At 46.5% G+C, this 14,302-nt stretch overlaps 1 protein-coding gene across 3 annotated transcripts in view; it reads left to right on the top strand.

Annotated features, from left to right (window-relative positions):
- The first annotated feature begins 1,802 nt into the window (after window positions 1-1,802).
- ZDHHC14 (zinc finger DHHC-type palmitoyltransferase 14) overlaps window positions 1,803-14,302 on the top strand; it is a 358,275-nt gene continuing 345,775 nt past the window's right edge. For all 3 annotated transcript variants that reach the window (XM_045058291.1, XM_003986669.4, XM_045058292.1), the window contains exon 1: window positions 1,803-2,291. In XM_045058291.1, the coding sequence (XP_044914226.1) occupies window positions 2,047-2,291 (245 nt within the window). In that variant the 5' untranslated portion in view covers window positions 1,803-2,046. The remainder of the gene's footprint in view (window positions 2,292-14,302) is intronic.

Consider the following 14,302-nt stretch of genomic DNA (forward strand, 5'->3'; position numbering starts at 1 on the left):
CAGAGGCGCCCCACCATTCTCTTTGTTAGTTCCCATCTCCAGTCTCCGAGCACCAGAACGCCCAGCACCGCGCCTCTCCCGCTCTCGTCGCGGGGGATGCAGGGATTTGTAGTTTTTTGGTCCCCAAGTCGTAATTCCTCTCGGAGCCAGTCGGCGAGAGGAAGAACTACACATCCCAGTGGGCGGTGAAAGGAAAGTGGGGCTCGGAAAACCGAGCGTCCCCGCCCGGCTGCCTGCGCTTTCCGCTGCCCACTGGTTGTGCCCGGCACGCGAGGGCTGCGACCCCGCGGCAAAGCCAGGGAGGGCTCGAGGTCACGGGCCGGGCGACTGGGGCTGTGGGGCGCAGCGGGCAGGGGAGTCGCGGGCCGAAGAACGGCGGGTCCCTCTGCGGCCGCGGGAGCTCGCAGGGGAAAGGGGAGAAATAAAGCGAGTAAATCGCGAGCGCCCGTGTCGGAGAAGTGAGAAAGGGTTGGGGAGGCAGCTACCCCCGCAGAGCCTGACCGCCACGGGCTTGTCCTCGGGAGGAAGGCAGGGGCCGGGGCGGGTGGGGACCCAGACCGCTCCGCTCTCCCCGCGGGAAACCTGGAAGCCGGCCGGGCCCCGAGACCTCCCGCCCGCAGCCCCCATCCCGGAGTCAGGCCTTCCTCGTACCGTCCCTCCCCATTCAGTCGCAGGGCACCCCCGCCAACTCCCGGGCAGCAGTGGAGCTGCACCCGACAAGTCCACCGCGCGCCCCGCCGGGGGAGGCCGGGGAGGGTCACCTCTCCGCAGGGGTTCCTCAGGTCCCCTGGAGTCGCGAGAATGGATTTGCGTGTAGCCGTGTGAATATATGTGTGTGGAGGCGGCAGCTGCGGCCGGGAATAAACCCGGAGGAGCCAGAGTCTGCGGGCGAGTGCACGGCCGCGGGCGCAGACCCCCGAGCCGTCCGCGAGCGACGCCGGAGGGAGCCCAGCGTCTTCCCCGGGGTCGCCCGGGGCCCGTCCGAGGGGACTGGGGCTGGGGGTCCGCGGAGCCCGTGCGGGGCTTCGCGGGCGAGAAGGAGGAGCCGGAGGAGGAGCCCGGCTGGCGAGGCGAGGCGAGGCAAGGCGAGGCGAGGGCCGCCGCCCACCCGGCCGGGAGGAGGCGGACCCGCTGCGAGCGCCGCGCGCGCGCCGGGGCTGAGCCTTGCAAACAAGTGTCTGTGGCGCTCGCCCCGCGGCCCTGAGACGCGCTCCGCCACCCCCGGCGGCCCTCCCTGAGCCCGGCCCGGCCCCTATGGGGCTGGAGGGAGCCGCCGGCCGTGCAGCCCACGAGCCGCCGCCGCGACCCTCGGCCCGGGCGGCCCCGGCAGCCCCGCGCGGGGGCCGCGGTCTGGGCTCGGCTGCCAGGCGCGCCGGCGCGGGGTCGCAGCGCGAGCAGCGCCCGGGCTGTCGCCGAGCCCGCTCCTGACAGAATAACGTGCTCGGTTTCCCCACCCCTGGGAGGGGTTGCCGGGGCCGCGAGCTGCCTCCCAGTTTCCACCGCTCTCTCCTGGGGAGGATCCGCCGCCGGGAGGAAGGATTAGAATAAACCTGGCCGAGGCGCCGAAGTGGCTCCCGAGGAAGCCGGGGCCGCCGCCTCGAGTCCCCTCGGGGCGCAGCGCTCGCGGGTCGGCGGGCCGGAGCCGAGGCGCGGCCGGCGGGCCGGCGGCGGCGGCGGCGGGGCCGAGCGAGCGGCTGTGCGAGGGGGCGGGCGCGCGGCGAGCCGGGGGCCGGCCGGGCGGCCCCCCGCGCCCCGCGGGGCCCCGGAGCCCCGGCACGCGGGCTGGAAGCGACTGAGGACCGCCGCCGCGGGCTGCGGGCCAGCACCGTCCCTCCCGGAGGGGGACCCGGCTATGACAGCTGGGCTCCCGCAAGGGTTAACCTGGGTGTCCTCGGCAAAGTTGTCGCCGAGCCGGGAGCCGGCGTAGCGGCCGCGGCGCCGCGGCTCGGGGGGCGGCCGGGCGGCCGGCGGCGGTCGTGGCTCGGCGGGGCCCGCTCGGCCGGGGGGCTTCTGGGGGCGTGCGCCCCCAGCCGGCTGCCCTCGTGGATGCCTCCCGGCGGCGGCGGGCCCATGAAAGACTGCGAGTACAGTCAGATCAGCACCCACAGTTCCTCCCCCATGGAGTCGCCCCACAAGAAGAAGAAAATCGCGGCGCGGAGGAAATGGGAGGTTTTCCCGGGAAGAAACAAGTTCTTCTGCAACGGCAGGATCATGATGGCCCGGCAGACGGGCGTCTTCTACCTGACTCTCATCCTCATCCTGGTCACTAGCGGACTCTTCTTCGCCTTCGAGTAAGTGGCGGCGAAAGCTCCGCGACGCCCGGCTCCCCCTCGCCTCTCCCCGACCCCTGCCCCTCCCCTCGCTACTTTCGTTTTCCAGAAGCCTTATTTGCTGTACGTTGTTATATAATGCAAACCCGCTTCTCCCTCTTTTTTCTGAAAGGTGTGTGGCCCTTTGATCCCCGGAGACAGTGCAGCCCTGGGGCGGGCTCTGGGAGTGGAGAGGGGAGAGGGGACACTTGGAAGGTGTGCCGGCCTTGCCGCTGGCGCGGGTCGGGTGGCACCTCGCAGGTGACTGATTCTTGGTTCTGTCTCTACTGAGTTTGGAGACCGGCGAGCCAGCCCAGCTGTAGCTTTCTGTGGGAGGGGAGGATGAGGCTGATTTCTCAGGCAGCGATAAATAGAATTGACTTCCTTTCCTGCTCGCGAGCTATAGGGCATCTTGTTCAGCTCATTTACTAAATCTTCCAGGTGTCTTCACTATTCAGAATCTTGGCTTTTTTCAGGTTTCAGAGCGAAGGCCTGGAAGGGTAATTTCATTTTTTCATTCTCCTTAGATGGTCACCCTGGATCAACAATTTCTGATTTACCATGAGGTTTCCAAACTCTTTGCTTCAAAAAAAGTTTTTCCATTAAAAACATGTTGCAAGCAAATCCTTTATTCTCCCTCCCTGACGTTGGGGAACCGGTGAAAGGAGACTTTCGGCCTGTTCAGGAGAAGTATGACACTGCATGGTAACTTCTGATTCCAGAAACAGTACTTTGGGACTTTAGGGCTTTTATCTGAAAAAAAGTGCATGCAAGTCTTCCCCGTTTTCAGGAAAATCAAGTTGGCCAGTGGCAACTGTCCTCCTGCCAACTAATGAAAGATTTTCTTATTTATTAATAGATTAGATAAAGTACTTTAACCACATTCCAGAATCAATTTCAATTGCCCTTATTGGGTCCAACATTTGCAATGCAGCTTCTTATGTAATTCTTAATGGTATCCTTTGCTCAATAAAAGTTATAGCTACACCCCCATCCCCAATTAAAAAAAAAAAGCAATACAGTTATTGGGAGTTCTTTGTGCTTCCAGTATCCTGCTTATTACGGGACATGGTACCCGTTCAGTCTCCATCTTCTTCTGTTGCATAGGGTTAATTAAACCTTTGTGTTTATTTACTTTTTGTCTCTGATGAGTATTCATAGGCTCTGGTTTTGTGCCCAGTGTCTGGTGTTCCAAATGCTATGTCAATCAGAAATGAATGATCTCTTGACAATGTGATGCTTTTCATGTAAAGCCCTCTGACTCTGAGGGGGAACGTTTTGTGCCTCAACATTGTGCCGTGGTGAATGAACAGTTATAGCAGGATTGAGTTAGAACAGGTGAGGACAGAGATCTCCCAGGTAAGCCACTCACGTCCCCCAGTCCTCACACACAGCCCCTCCATTTCTCTCCTAGAAGTTTAACTTTTGGGCAGTTTCGCAAGGAAGGTGGAGCCTGTTGGGGGCCTTGAGGTGGGAAGGGGAAGGTGTGAAAAGGCTTTGGGAATGGCGGGAGAAATGCTCTGTTTCTCCTGTTGTTCCCCTTGTCCCTTTCCAGAGAGCCGCTGGTCCTGACAGACCTGGGTCTGAGTCATAATAGATTCAGGCACTGAAATGATGATGCCATGTGGTTGAACACAAATGCCATCCTTCTAATGGTGGCTGTCATTTCAGGTGGTCTTCTGGAATATTCACGATGTTCCTAAGGTGAAAGTTTTGAACTATTGGCATTTTTTTTTTTTTTTTTTTAGCAGTTTTAAGGGTGGGGAAAATGGGTTAATTTTGTGAACTCAGCCACAGGTGTGTTTCATGCAGGATGATGAATGTTTCATTTTCTGTCTACACCCAAAGCCACACTGAATGGTTAGAGATCCCCTCTAGTTATACTTGCTGTCTTTTATTTTCTTCGTTTAAACATTGCTTTTAAGCAAACCATCGCTTCTTGAGCCCTGCGTGTGTTTCTTCCAAGAGCTCCCCAAAGTCCTCACTAGTAGGTTGTCAGGGATGTTTCTCTGCTGTCAGCATTGTGTTAACCAGAGGCTGTAGGAATAAACATGTGTGCTGGGATTTTATTAGCTCCTACTGGTAGCTTCATTTTTAGATAAGCTCTGTGTGTTTTGGTCTTCATGAGTGTTACTTCAATTAGGCAATTTGAAATTTCAAGAAAATAGGCCAATCCTAGGATGATGCCTCAGTTGGGAAAATCATAGGGCTATTCAAACCATAGAATATTATGGTTTGGCTAAGACTGTTTGTCACTGTGTTGCTTTTAAGTTCTTTATCATTGCTAATGACAAAGTGAAATTAAATAACTTTGGCCAAATTAATTTGATGGACTCGGAGAAGCAATTAGTTCCATGCACAGGGTATGAAACGCCAACAGCCTAAAAGAGATCAAAAGAGAATGCCAGTTTCGTCTGCCCACTGCCTGCCTGCCTTCTGCCCTTCCTTTAGCTATTTATTGAATATATACTACGTGTTTGCCTATTTGGCTTAATTTCATGTCTAGATAACTTTAATATGAGTAGAATTCGTGTTCAAACATTAGAGTCCGTGTCTCCCCATACAGTTACAAAGGGCAAGGACAAATTTGAAGACACGTGACCTAGCTTCAGACCTCTTTTTCCTGCAACTGTTCCCTACCCTGCTTCTCATTCCCAACCTTGAACAGATGACAAGGAAGTTCTTCTGAGAGAAAGGGACTTATGGGAACATAGCAACAGGTGTCGATACTGCCTCTGACACTGGGAAAAAGGCAGGGTAGAAATGATTATTCCCACATTGAAGGGGAAGTGACGGAGGCATTGAGAGGTGAAATAACCACCCCGGGTCATACACTAACTGGAGGCAAGAGTTTCTGACTGCAAACCTGTTCTGACCCACTGTTCTGCTCTTTCTCCGAGTATAGAATAGTGCTTGAAGACTTGGACTTCGGAAGACAGATCCCAAGATTCTAACCAGGAGTATGACCCTGAGAAAATAATTGGGCTTTTCTAAGCGTCAGTTTCCCAATCTGTTAAATGGGATTAATACTCTCTACCTTAAAGTGTTGTGAAGATTAAGTAAAAAAGTATACTTAATACAGTGTCTCATACATAGTAAGTACTCAGTGAATGGTACCTGTTATTACAGCAGACCTTAGAAGTAGCTTCCCAAGGACTCCCTTTTCTGAGAGCCTTTGAAGGAGGGAGTAGATGGGTTAATAAGCAAGGATCCTAGTGATAGCATATTGGGCTGAAAAAAATGCAGACCCGTGTAGTTTGCAATAAATCAAGACCTTTGTATGACTCAGGGGAGTGGCTTCACTCTTGCCTCTTCAGAGTGGGAGTCTTGCAGAGATGTGTGGGGACTGCCCTGGTCCAGACCAGAGCAGGAGCACAGAGGAAGCCTCCAAGAAGCAGGGACTGGATTTCATTTCCGTTTTTAGAGCCCATCTTAGAACCGTGAAGACAGTAAAGAAAGCTACTAGAAGCAGCCTGATGCAACTCTACTCATTTTCAAGTAGGGTCAGGCTCTGCATTTTGGAGCATCCTGTGTTCAGCATAGGCACTGTTAGAGAGTGACAGCATTTTGTAGTTGTATTCAAGAGGGGAGGGAGGAGGCTGGTTGCAGCGCTGTCCAGACTTGTCACTGCTCCTTGTGGTTATTGAGGGGCTGGTTCGTCTAAGACTCACAGCAACATCCTCATTCTCATACCCCCATCCCCAGAATTGCAATTTGAAAAGATCAGTGAACCTTATCCATTTCTTTGTCTCTTCTTCTCTGGCACACACATCCATACAGGCTGCTTTTGTTTCCAGTTGAAGTTTTGAAAATGTCTTTGGTCCTGAACGATTGACATCTGCTAGTCACTGATCACAGGGACAGAAAGAAGCAGATGAACCAGGCAGCCAGATGAGGTGAGGGGAGGCCTGCTCAGCTCTTGGACTTGACAGTCTCCCAGTTCTGTGCTGTGGTCACAGGCAGTCTGGAGATGTCTCTGGGGCTGAAACACTTGGGAATGTGGAAGCAGTCTTAAATTTGTCATCACTGGAAGTCCACTGATGAGTTGTTTTTTGAAAGCTACCAGTTGTCTTCTCCCTTCTGATTTCCCTCTCTCCTTCCTTTTCTCCTCCCCTCCTTCCCTTTGTTTCTTTGCCCTCCTTCTCCTCCTTCTTTCTCTGGCTAATCCCCTCTGAAATAATTGAGGAACGATTGGTAGTCAGTAGAACTGGGGTGATGTTTGCTTTGAAGATGGAACATAGGACTGTCCCCCATAAACAAAAGTGCTATCTCCTTTCATTTCTCCCTTATAGATTGGAAATCCTTCATTATTTAGTAGAAGATACTGCCATTACAACATATAAGGACCCTCTATTTTCTCAACTGCCCTATTGAGAACTGCATCAAGTTTTCCACCATCTCAGAAAACAGACAGAACGTGTCCTATCTTCTGGCCGGATGCTGGCCATGCCATGCCTCGTAGAACACCATGGGCTTAAGAGTAGACAGTAGGAGATGACCATCAGGTGCTACCCTGACCATTCCCTATTAACCAAGTAGGTGTTGTCAAGGATACTTTATAGCCTACAAGATCCACGAGAGTTTGGGATCCACAGGAATTTCAGGTGGCATCAAAACCTTATTAATGACCTCTTGGCGTGAGGGCACTGATCCATTCATTGGTGTGCAAGGTCAACGCATGTAAATTCCATGAGGATAGGGAATGCGTTAGCTTGTTCATTGTTGCGTTTTATCTCCGGTACCTAAAATAGTACCTGGTACATAGGAGGCTCTCAGTAAATATTTGTTGTTGATGGAATAATGGTAATACTGAAACACTCTGAAAAATAACTCCCCCACGCTTCAGTTTTTCATCTTGTAAAGTTGTAAACACTAAAATTTCTCATGCCTTACAGAGCACAGTTGCCTTAGAAACTTTGATTATTAGATGTAATTCTTCTGAATTTAGAATTGGGTCTCAGCCCTTTTCAAATACATTAATTGAAGCAGAGGAAATAAAAGGTTTCTTAGCTATTTAGAAAACTAGTGACAGAGTTGAGATGTTCCCTTGGCCAACTAAGACCTCTCTGTAGTTTTTCTTTATTTTTTAAGTAAATGCTTTGAGCAAATAAAGCACACACACACACACACACACACACACACACACACACATATATATGTATATATACACATACATACACACACATATACACACATACATATACACACACACACATATATATATATATATATATACATATATATATGTATCACCGTTACCCAATTACCACTAGTACCTAGAATAATTTTACATTTTATTGTAAATGTTCTTGACTTTTGATACTTGAATTTAATAAAACTCTTAAGGAGACTGTTGACTCTCAGCTAGTGGGAAGTGATACCCAGTTATGCAGAAAGGACGCCTGTAGGTTCCCGTAATAAGGTAATGATGGTCAATTACTTAATGGGCCATATCTACATAACCTGGAGATTTTTCTCTTGCAGTGCAATGTTGCGCATAATTTATTCACGGCAGAGTCACTATGTCTCAGCAAAAGAATTTAAATTAAGTGTTTCAAGGAAGTGCATTCATTTTTTTTTGTAGCTGAGGTTGGTGGGAAAGGGAAGGCAGTGGTGGCCAATAGGTATTTCTATTTAGTTACATCTGGGAATTTGGGTCTGATAAAAAGTTAGTTCAGGTAAGTGTTGGGGTCCATCTTAATGCTTTTGTTTAGTGCTTTACTAAATATAAATGTTGGTCCCAAATCAAACTGGTTTTTTACAAACTGGATGATCTTCTATCTGCTCAGTTCTCTCCTTTAGATAACATTATATCCATGCAGAAGATCATATGTAACATATGTGCAAGTGTTTAAATAAAATACCACCACTCAACTCAAGAACCACATCGATACCAGGGCTTTTGAATCTGTTCATACCCTTTGGGTTTTAGCTCTGTTCCATCTCCCTGCTCGCCTCCCTGAGGTCATCACCACTTGAGCTTAGTCATTATTAATGCCTTGCCTCTTTTTCCTCAAGGTTTTTAAATGTATACATTCGCAAATAATAGATTATTTAGTTTGGCTCATTTTTCTATATAAAAAATAGAAATAAAAAATTCCTATGTCTATAAAAAAGTAAAGAGATCTTTTGTACATGTAAAAAAAAACCCTTCCATCTCTGCCCTTTCCCCTCCTTCTCCCCGGACAATTAAACAGTAAGTTGCAGACATCATACCCTTTGATACCCAAATTGTTCAGTATTTAATTCTTTTGTGTGTATGTGTGTCAGAGAGGAAGAGAGAGAGAGAGACAGAGACAGAGAGGGAGAGAATCTCTACACTCAGTGTAGAGCCAGACATGGGGCTCAATACCATGACCCTGGGATCATGACCTGAGCTGAAATCAAGAGTCAGCCGTTCAACTCATTGAATCATTCAGGCATCTCTCAGCATTTAATTCTTTTTTTAAAATGTCTTTATTTATTTATTTTTGAGACAGAAAGAGACAGAGCATGAGCAGAGGAGGGGCAGAGAGAGAAGGAGACACAGGAGCCGAAGCAGGCTCCAGGCTCTGAGCTATCAGCACAGAGTCCGACGCGGGGCTCGAACTCACGGACTGTGAGATCATGACCTGAGCTGAAGTCGGATGCTTAACTGACTGAGCCACCCAGGCGCCCCTCTCAGCATTTAATTCTTGAGCAAAAGACCTTTTCTTAACTTAACACGGTACAATTGACCCTTAAACAACACAGGTTTGAGCTGTGCGGTCTACTTATATATGAATTTTTTTCACAGTATAGTCCTGTAAATATATTTGCTCTTCCTTATGGTTTTCTTAATAACATTTTCTTTTCTCTAGCTTACTTTATTGTAAGAATACAGTATATAATGCATATAACATACAAAATATGTGTTAGTTGACTGGTTACTTGTAAGGCAATAGTAGGCAATTAGTAGTTAAGTTTTGAGGGAGTTGAAAGTTATACACCCATTTTCAACTGTATGGGGTGAAGTGGGGTTGGCACCCCTAACCCCCATTTTGTTTAAGAGTCAACTATAATGGTATCAATTTCAGTCAATTTAATGTGGCTGCAACAGTCCATATTCAAATTTTGCTATTTGTCCCAATATTGTCGTGTTTAACTTTATGATCATGGTATTTGTTTGTGCTTATATAATATGTCTTGTTTCTTTTTTCTCCCTTCTAGCCTTCATATAAGTAAACTGCATATTTTTAGTATTTCATTTTATTTCCTGTAACAAATTTAGGTTGTATTTCTTTGTATTTTTTTAGTAGTTTAAGAGCTCAGCTATGCATCTTTACCCTATTAGAGTCTACCTCCAAGTAGTAATACTGTACTTCACAACTAATGTAAGAAGCCTAATACATTATAATTCTACTTACTTCTCTTACACTTTATAAATCTTATTGTCATATGGTATATATCTGTGTGTGCTATAAAGCCAGTAATGTTACTACTTTAAAGCTGTCAATAGTATGTAAAAGAAACATAAACATACATACATACATACATACGTGAAACAAAGATACTTTAAAGTAAAACATATACACACTTATAAAATCTAAAATAACATATACATTTATACATATATAAAATGGAGATAATTTTAAGTGCAGTTTTATATTTATCTTTACATATTTACCATTTCTAATACTGTTTATTTTTTCCATCTTTATCATTTCTCTTTGGCCTAAAGTATTTCTTTTAGTATTTCTTACAATTTTTTTTTTCAACGTTTATTTATTTTTGGGACAGAGAGAGACAGAGCATGAACGGGGGAGGGGCAGAGAGAGAGGGAGACACAGAATCGGAAACAGGCTCCAGGCTCTGAGCCATCAGCCCAGAGCCCGACACAGGGCTCGAACTCACGGACCGCGAGATCGTGACCTGGCTGAAGTCGGACGCTTAACCGACTGCGCCACCCAGGCGCCCCTCTTTTAGTATTTCTTGATGTAGGTCTGCTGGTGACAAGTTCTTAGGTTTTGCTTTGTCTGAAAATGTTTCTTTTGCCTTCATTTTTAAGGGAGAGAAGATATTTTCACTGGATATAGAATTCTAGTTTGACAGTTAAAAAAAATTTTTTTTTTTTAGTGTTTATTTAGCTTTGAGAGGGAGAGTCACAGAATGTGAGTGGGGGAGGGGCAGAGAGAGAGGGAAACACAAATCCGAAGCAGGCTCCAAGCTCTGAGCTGTCAGCACAGAGCCTGACGCAGGGCTCGAACTGTGAGATCATGACCTGAGCTGAAGTTAGACACCCAACCAACTGAGCCAACCAGGCACCCCAAGTTTGACAGTTTTTTAAATCAGAACTTTGAAGACATTGGCCCATTGTCTTCTGGCCTCTTTTGTTTCTGATGTGAAGTTAGCCTTTATTTTTAGCATATTCCCCTGTGGTATGTAATGGCTGAGTTTTTTCCCATCTGATTTTGTGTTTTGTTTTTTCTTTTTTTTCAGCAGCTGAACTACGACATGCCCAAGTGTAGTTTTCTTTCTGTTTAGGGTCAGGCTTTGCTAAGACTTCTTGGATCTGTGGGTTGATATCTTTCATCAGTTTTAGAGATTTTTTTCCATCCATTGTTTCTTCAAGTATTTCTCTTGTCTCTTATCCCATGTTTTTTAATACTCTTTTCTTTTTTAATTTTTGTTTTTCAGTTTGAATAATTCCTATTGATCAGACTTCAGGTTTACTGATCCTTTCCTCTGCTGTGTCTTGTTAATGTTAAACCATCTTTAATGTCTTATTTTTTTATTTTTAGCATTTCTACATTAAAAAAAATAGTTTTTATATACCTTAAAAACTAATTTCCATTCTTTTCCTGAAATTCTCCACCTATTCGTGTCCATGTTTTCCACTGGATCCTTTAACCTATTTTTTGGTAGTTATTGTGCCTAATGATTCCAACAGCTGTATCATCTCTGTGTCTGCTTCTTTTGGCTGTTTCTTCTCTTGGCTGTGGGTTATATTTTCTCCCTTCTTTGTGGGCCTCATAATTTTTGATGCATGCCAGATATTGTGTGTAAAAGAATCATAGAGGATGCAGTAATATAAAAGGGCACGCCTTTTTATCAGGCTACTAGTGTGTAGGCTGAGTCAATCTAACGTGTTATTGAAATGGGTGTGATCTTTATTGAAGCTTTCGTTAGATCCATTTTGTCACTGAGTTCAAATATTTTGAGGGCAGAGACTTTCCCTTTAGCAGGAATTGAGATCTGACCCCTGACTAAACTCTTAGTTTTCTTTATGCTTTACAACCCAGCAGCAGCTTACCCAACTGTGGAAGATTTCTGTTTTTCAGCCAGTATGCCAGCATTTTGGAGTACTGGCGAGTTTTCTTTGCTTTTAGTACTGTCCCAGCCTTCGTCACCACAGCACATCTCTCTCAGTCCAGCTATCCAGCCTCAGCTTTTGGAGGGCTGCTGCAGTGCCTATGGTGAGGGCCTGAAGTGCATAAGGGAGATTTTTTCGGTTTTTATGCTCTGACCCCTGCCTACTCTTGGGAAGGTCCTGTAGCCCCCAGGGCAGTTGCCTCTCAACTCTCCTGCCCTGCCCCCAGCCTTTGGTGTACTCTTGTTGTGTGTTTGGTGAAGATCTATGGGAAGGAGTTGGCTGGTGGTGCAGACTTACTCTGTGGTTCAGGCTCCCTGGAATTCATATCCATACGGCCATCCGTTGGCCATTAAACTTGCTTAAAAATTTACCTGCTTTCTCCTTACTCCTGGCTATGGTGGATTCCTGTTTTTCCTGCCACTTTGCTAGGAGTGGAAGCAGCTGTTGGCCTTTCTTCTCTTGGGAAAGGCTCAACACATTTAAGCTTCTGTGCACCCTCAGCTCCCTGATATATTTTAAAAAACTGCTTTTGTAGCTAATGTGGCCTCGTTCTCATTGTCAGAGTGGGAGTGATTGCTTTTACAACTTTCAACTTGTGATTTTTTTTGTTAATATTGTGTTTCTTAGATTTATGCATGTGGTTGCATATATATGTAATTAGTTTTTGTTGCTATAATATTTGGTTTGTGTAAATACACTCAATTTATTCCTCATACTATTTCTGGTCTTTCTTTTTTGGACTTCTTGCTGATTCTTGGCATTTACTATCATTTTAAAGGATACAGTATGCAGTGCTGCCTCTTCATAGGTTTTGGTTTCTTCTTAAATGTGTCCTGGCAATGCCGGTGACATCTGGGCCCAAGTGCTTAGGCCTGGTGGCAGAATTTAGCATGAGATTCAATCTATGATGCTTTTATATGATGGTAAAATAGTTATCAAAGGATAAATCATAACTATCAACTGATCATTGAAGTTATGTACAATTAAGAGAAAGGTTTATAGAAATCTGTATCCTTGTGATAAGTGAGATACTTTATCACAAATCTTCATCTGCCAGTTTAATTTGATGCTAGCTTTTCATTGATTTAAAAAGAAATCTTAACTTTTTATCCCCCACTTCTAATACTTTGAGTATGGAATCTCTTGGCCGATCTCATGTCCAGCTTAGATATAAACCCTCAGAACACTTGTAATTAAGGTTCTGTTACTGACCTCTTGTCATGTAGCTGGCTCTGGTTGAAAGTCCTGATAGAAGGGATTTATGATTGAACCAGGCAGCTCTCAGCTCATGTAGACTCTTCAGTCTGCCTAGCGCTCTACACGAGCGAGAAAATCTCTTCCTCTGCCATGAGCAGTCCCAGAATGAAGAGAAAGGTGACAGCTGTGTGTGCGTGCGTGTGTGTGTGTGTGTGCGTGCGCATGCGTGCGTGTGTTCTTTTCCCGGGACTGCGTTCCTCCAGTCTGTAGATGCTGTGCTACCCTTAATTGAGGTCTATTTTTGCCTCTACCTCCTTGGCCCTTCACAGCTGGAAACTAGAATGCCGTCGGAACAGGCTTCTCTGTCTCCCTCCAGGGATTTTTGAGGTAGAGCTTCTTTCAACTGTAATGAGACCTTTTTATTTTAGAACGCTTTAAGCACATTTGGACAGAACATACCATTTTTAAAAATAGGAATATAGTAATTTCCATACATCTTCAAACTGGGTTTTAAAACTGCTGACCTCAAAGTCCAGGGGAACCTGGCCTTGCTGTTGAGAGCCATCAGAGTGCGACCAGCCCGGGCAAGGTGGCCGATAGAGAAGCGTGTAGCCGATGGCCTCCGGGGCTGGATGTGGTTTGCCTTGAGGTAGTCCTTCTGTGGAGGAATTCTGCCTAACTCACTTGGGAAAGGATTTAAGCTCCCCAAGGCTGGTATCTCGTCAGGTGCCTCTCATGAATACAGAAACAGCTTATTTTAACACAAAACATGGAAGTCTATTAGAGGCATTAGTTTTACTTGCGGAGGTGAGAAATTATTGCCACCCTTGTACAGATAGTAAAAATAAAATGGGTCCCCAAAGTGTGTGTTCCTGACTGCTTCCTTGAAAAAATCTGGTATCCTTCTTTTTGGCTTTTTTTTTTTTTTTTCCTTTTCTCTTAATGGTGTAGGAGATTGTGACTGCTTTCTCTTTACTTGAAACTTTTCTTCCTTTAGCTTCTAGGATGTTTGTCTTCTGCTGATCTTTTTTTCCCCTCCCGTATTGTATCTGTTGTGTCTTTCCTGCCCTGGATTCACTTTGCTCATTCCCCTCCCGCCTTTCTTACTTTCTTGAGCAAGTTTGAATTATCATGGTGATCACTCTTGCTTCTTCCATTGTGGCTTCCATCTCTTGTTCTCTTTCTCCCTTGCCTAGGGTGCTTGCCTTCTAGTCTTGAATTACTCTTGCCTGTGGAGATCTCTCACTCAGTTGTCCTCTGATGCCCAGAAGGCCAGGCATTGAGCGCTGCATGTGTTGTTCCTGGATCCACCCCTCTCAGTGAAGACAACACCTCCCTAGTCCCCAGCACTGTGCCTCAGGTGTGCTCCTGTTTCCCCCTTTCTCTTGGGCTTCAGCCACCACCCTCTTCTGATCCTTTCCATTCATGTCTCTTGGGCTGTATTCTTCCTCTCTGTTTCCATACG

The sequence above is a fragment of the Felis catus genome, chromosome B2 (genome assembly GCF_018350175.1).
Source record: "Felis catus isolate Fca126 chromosome B2, F.catus_Fca126_mat1.0, whole genome shotgun sequence".
In the NCBI taxonomy this organism is placed as follows: domain Eukaryota; kingdom Metazoa; phylum Chordata; class Mammalia; order Carnivora; family Felidae; genus Felis; species Felis catus.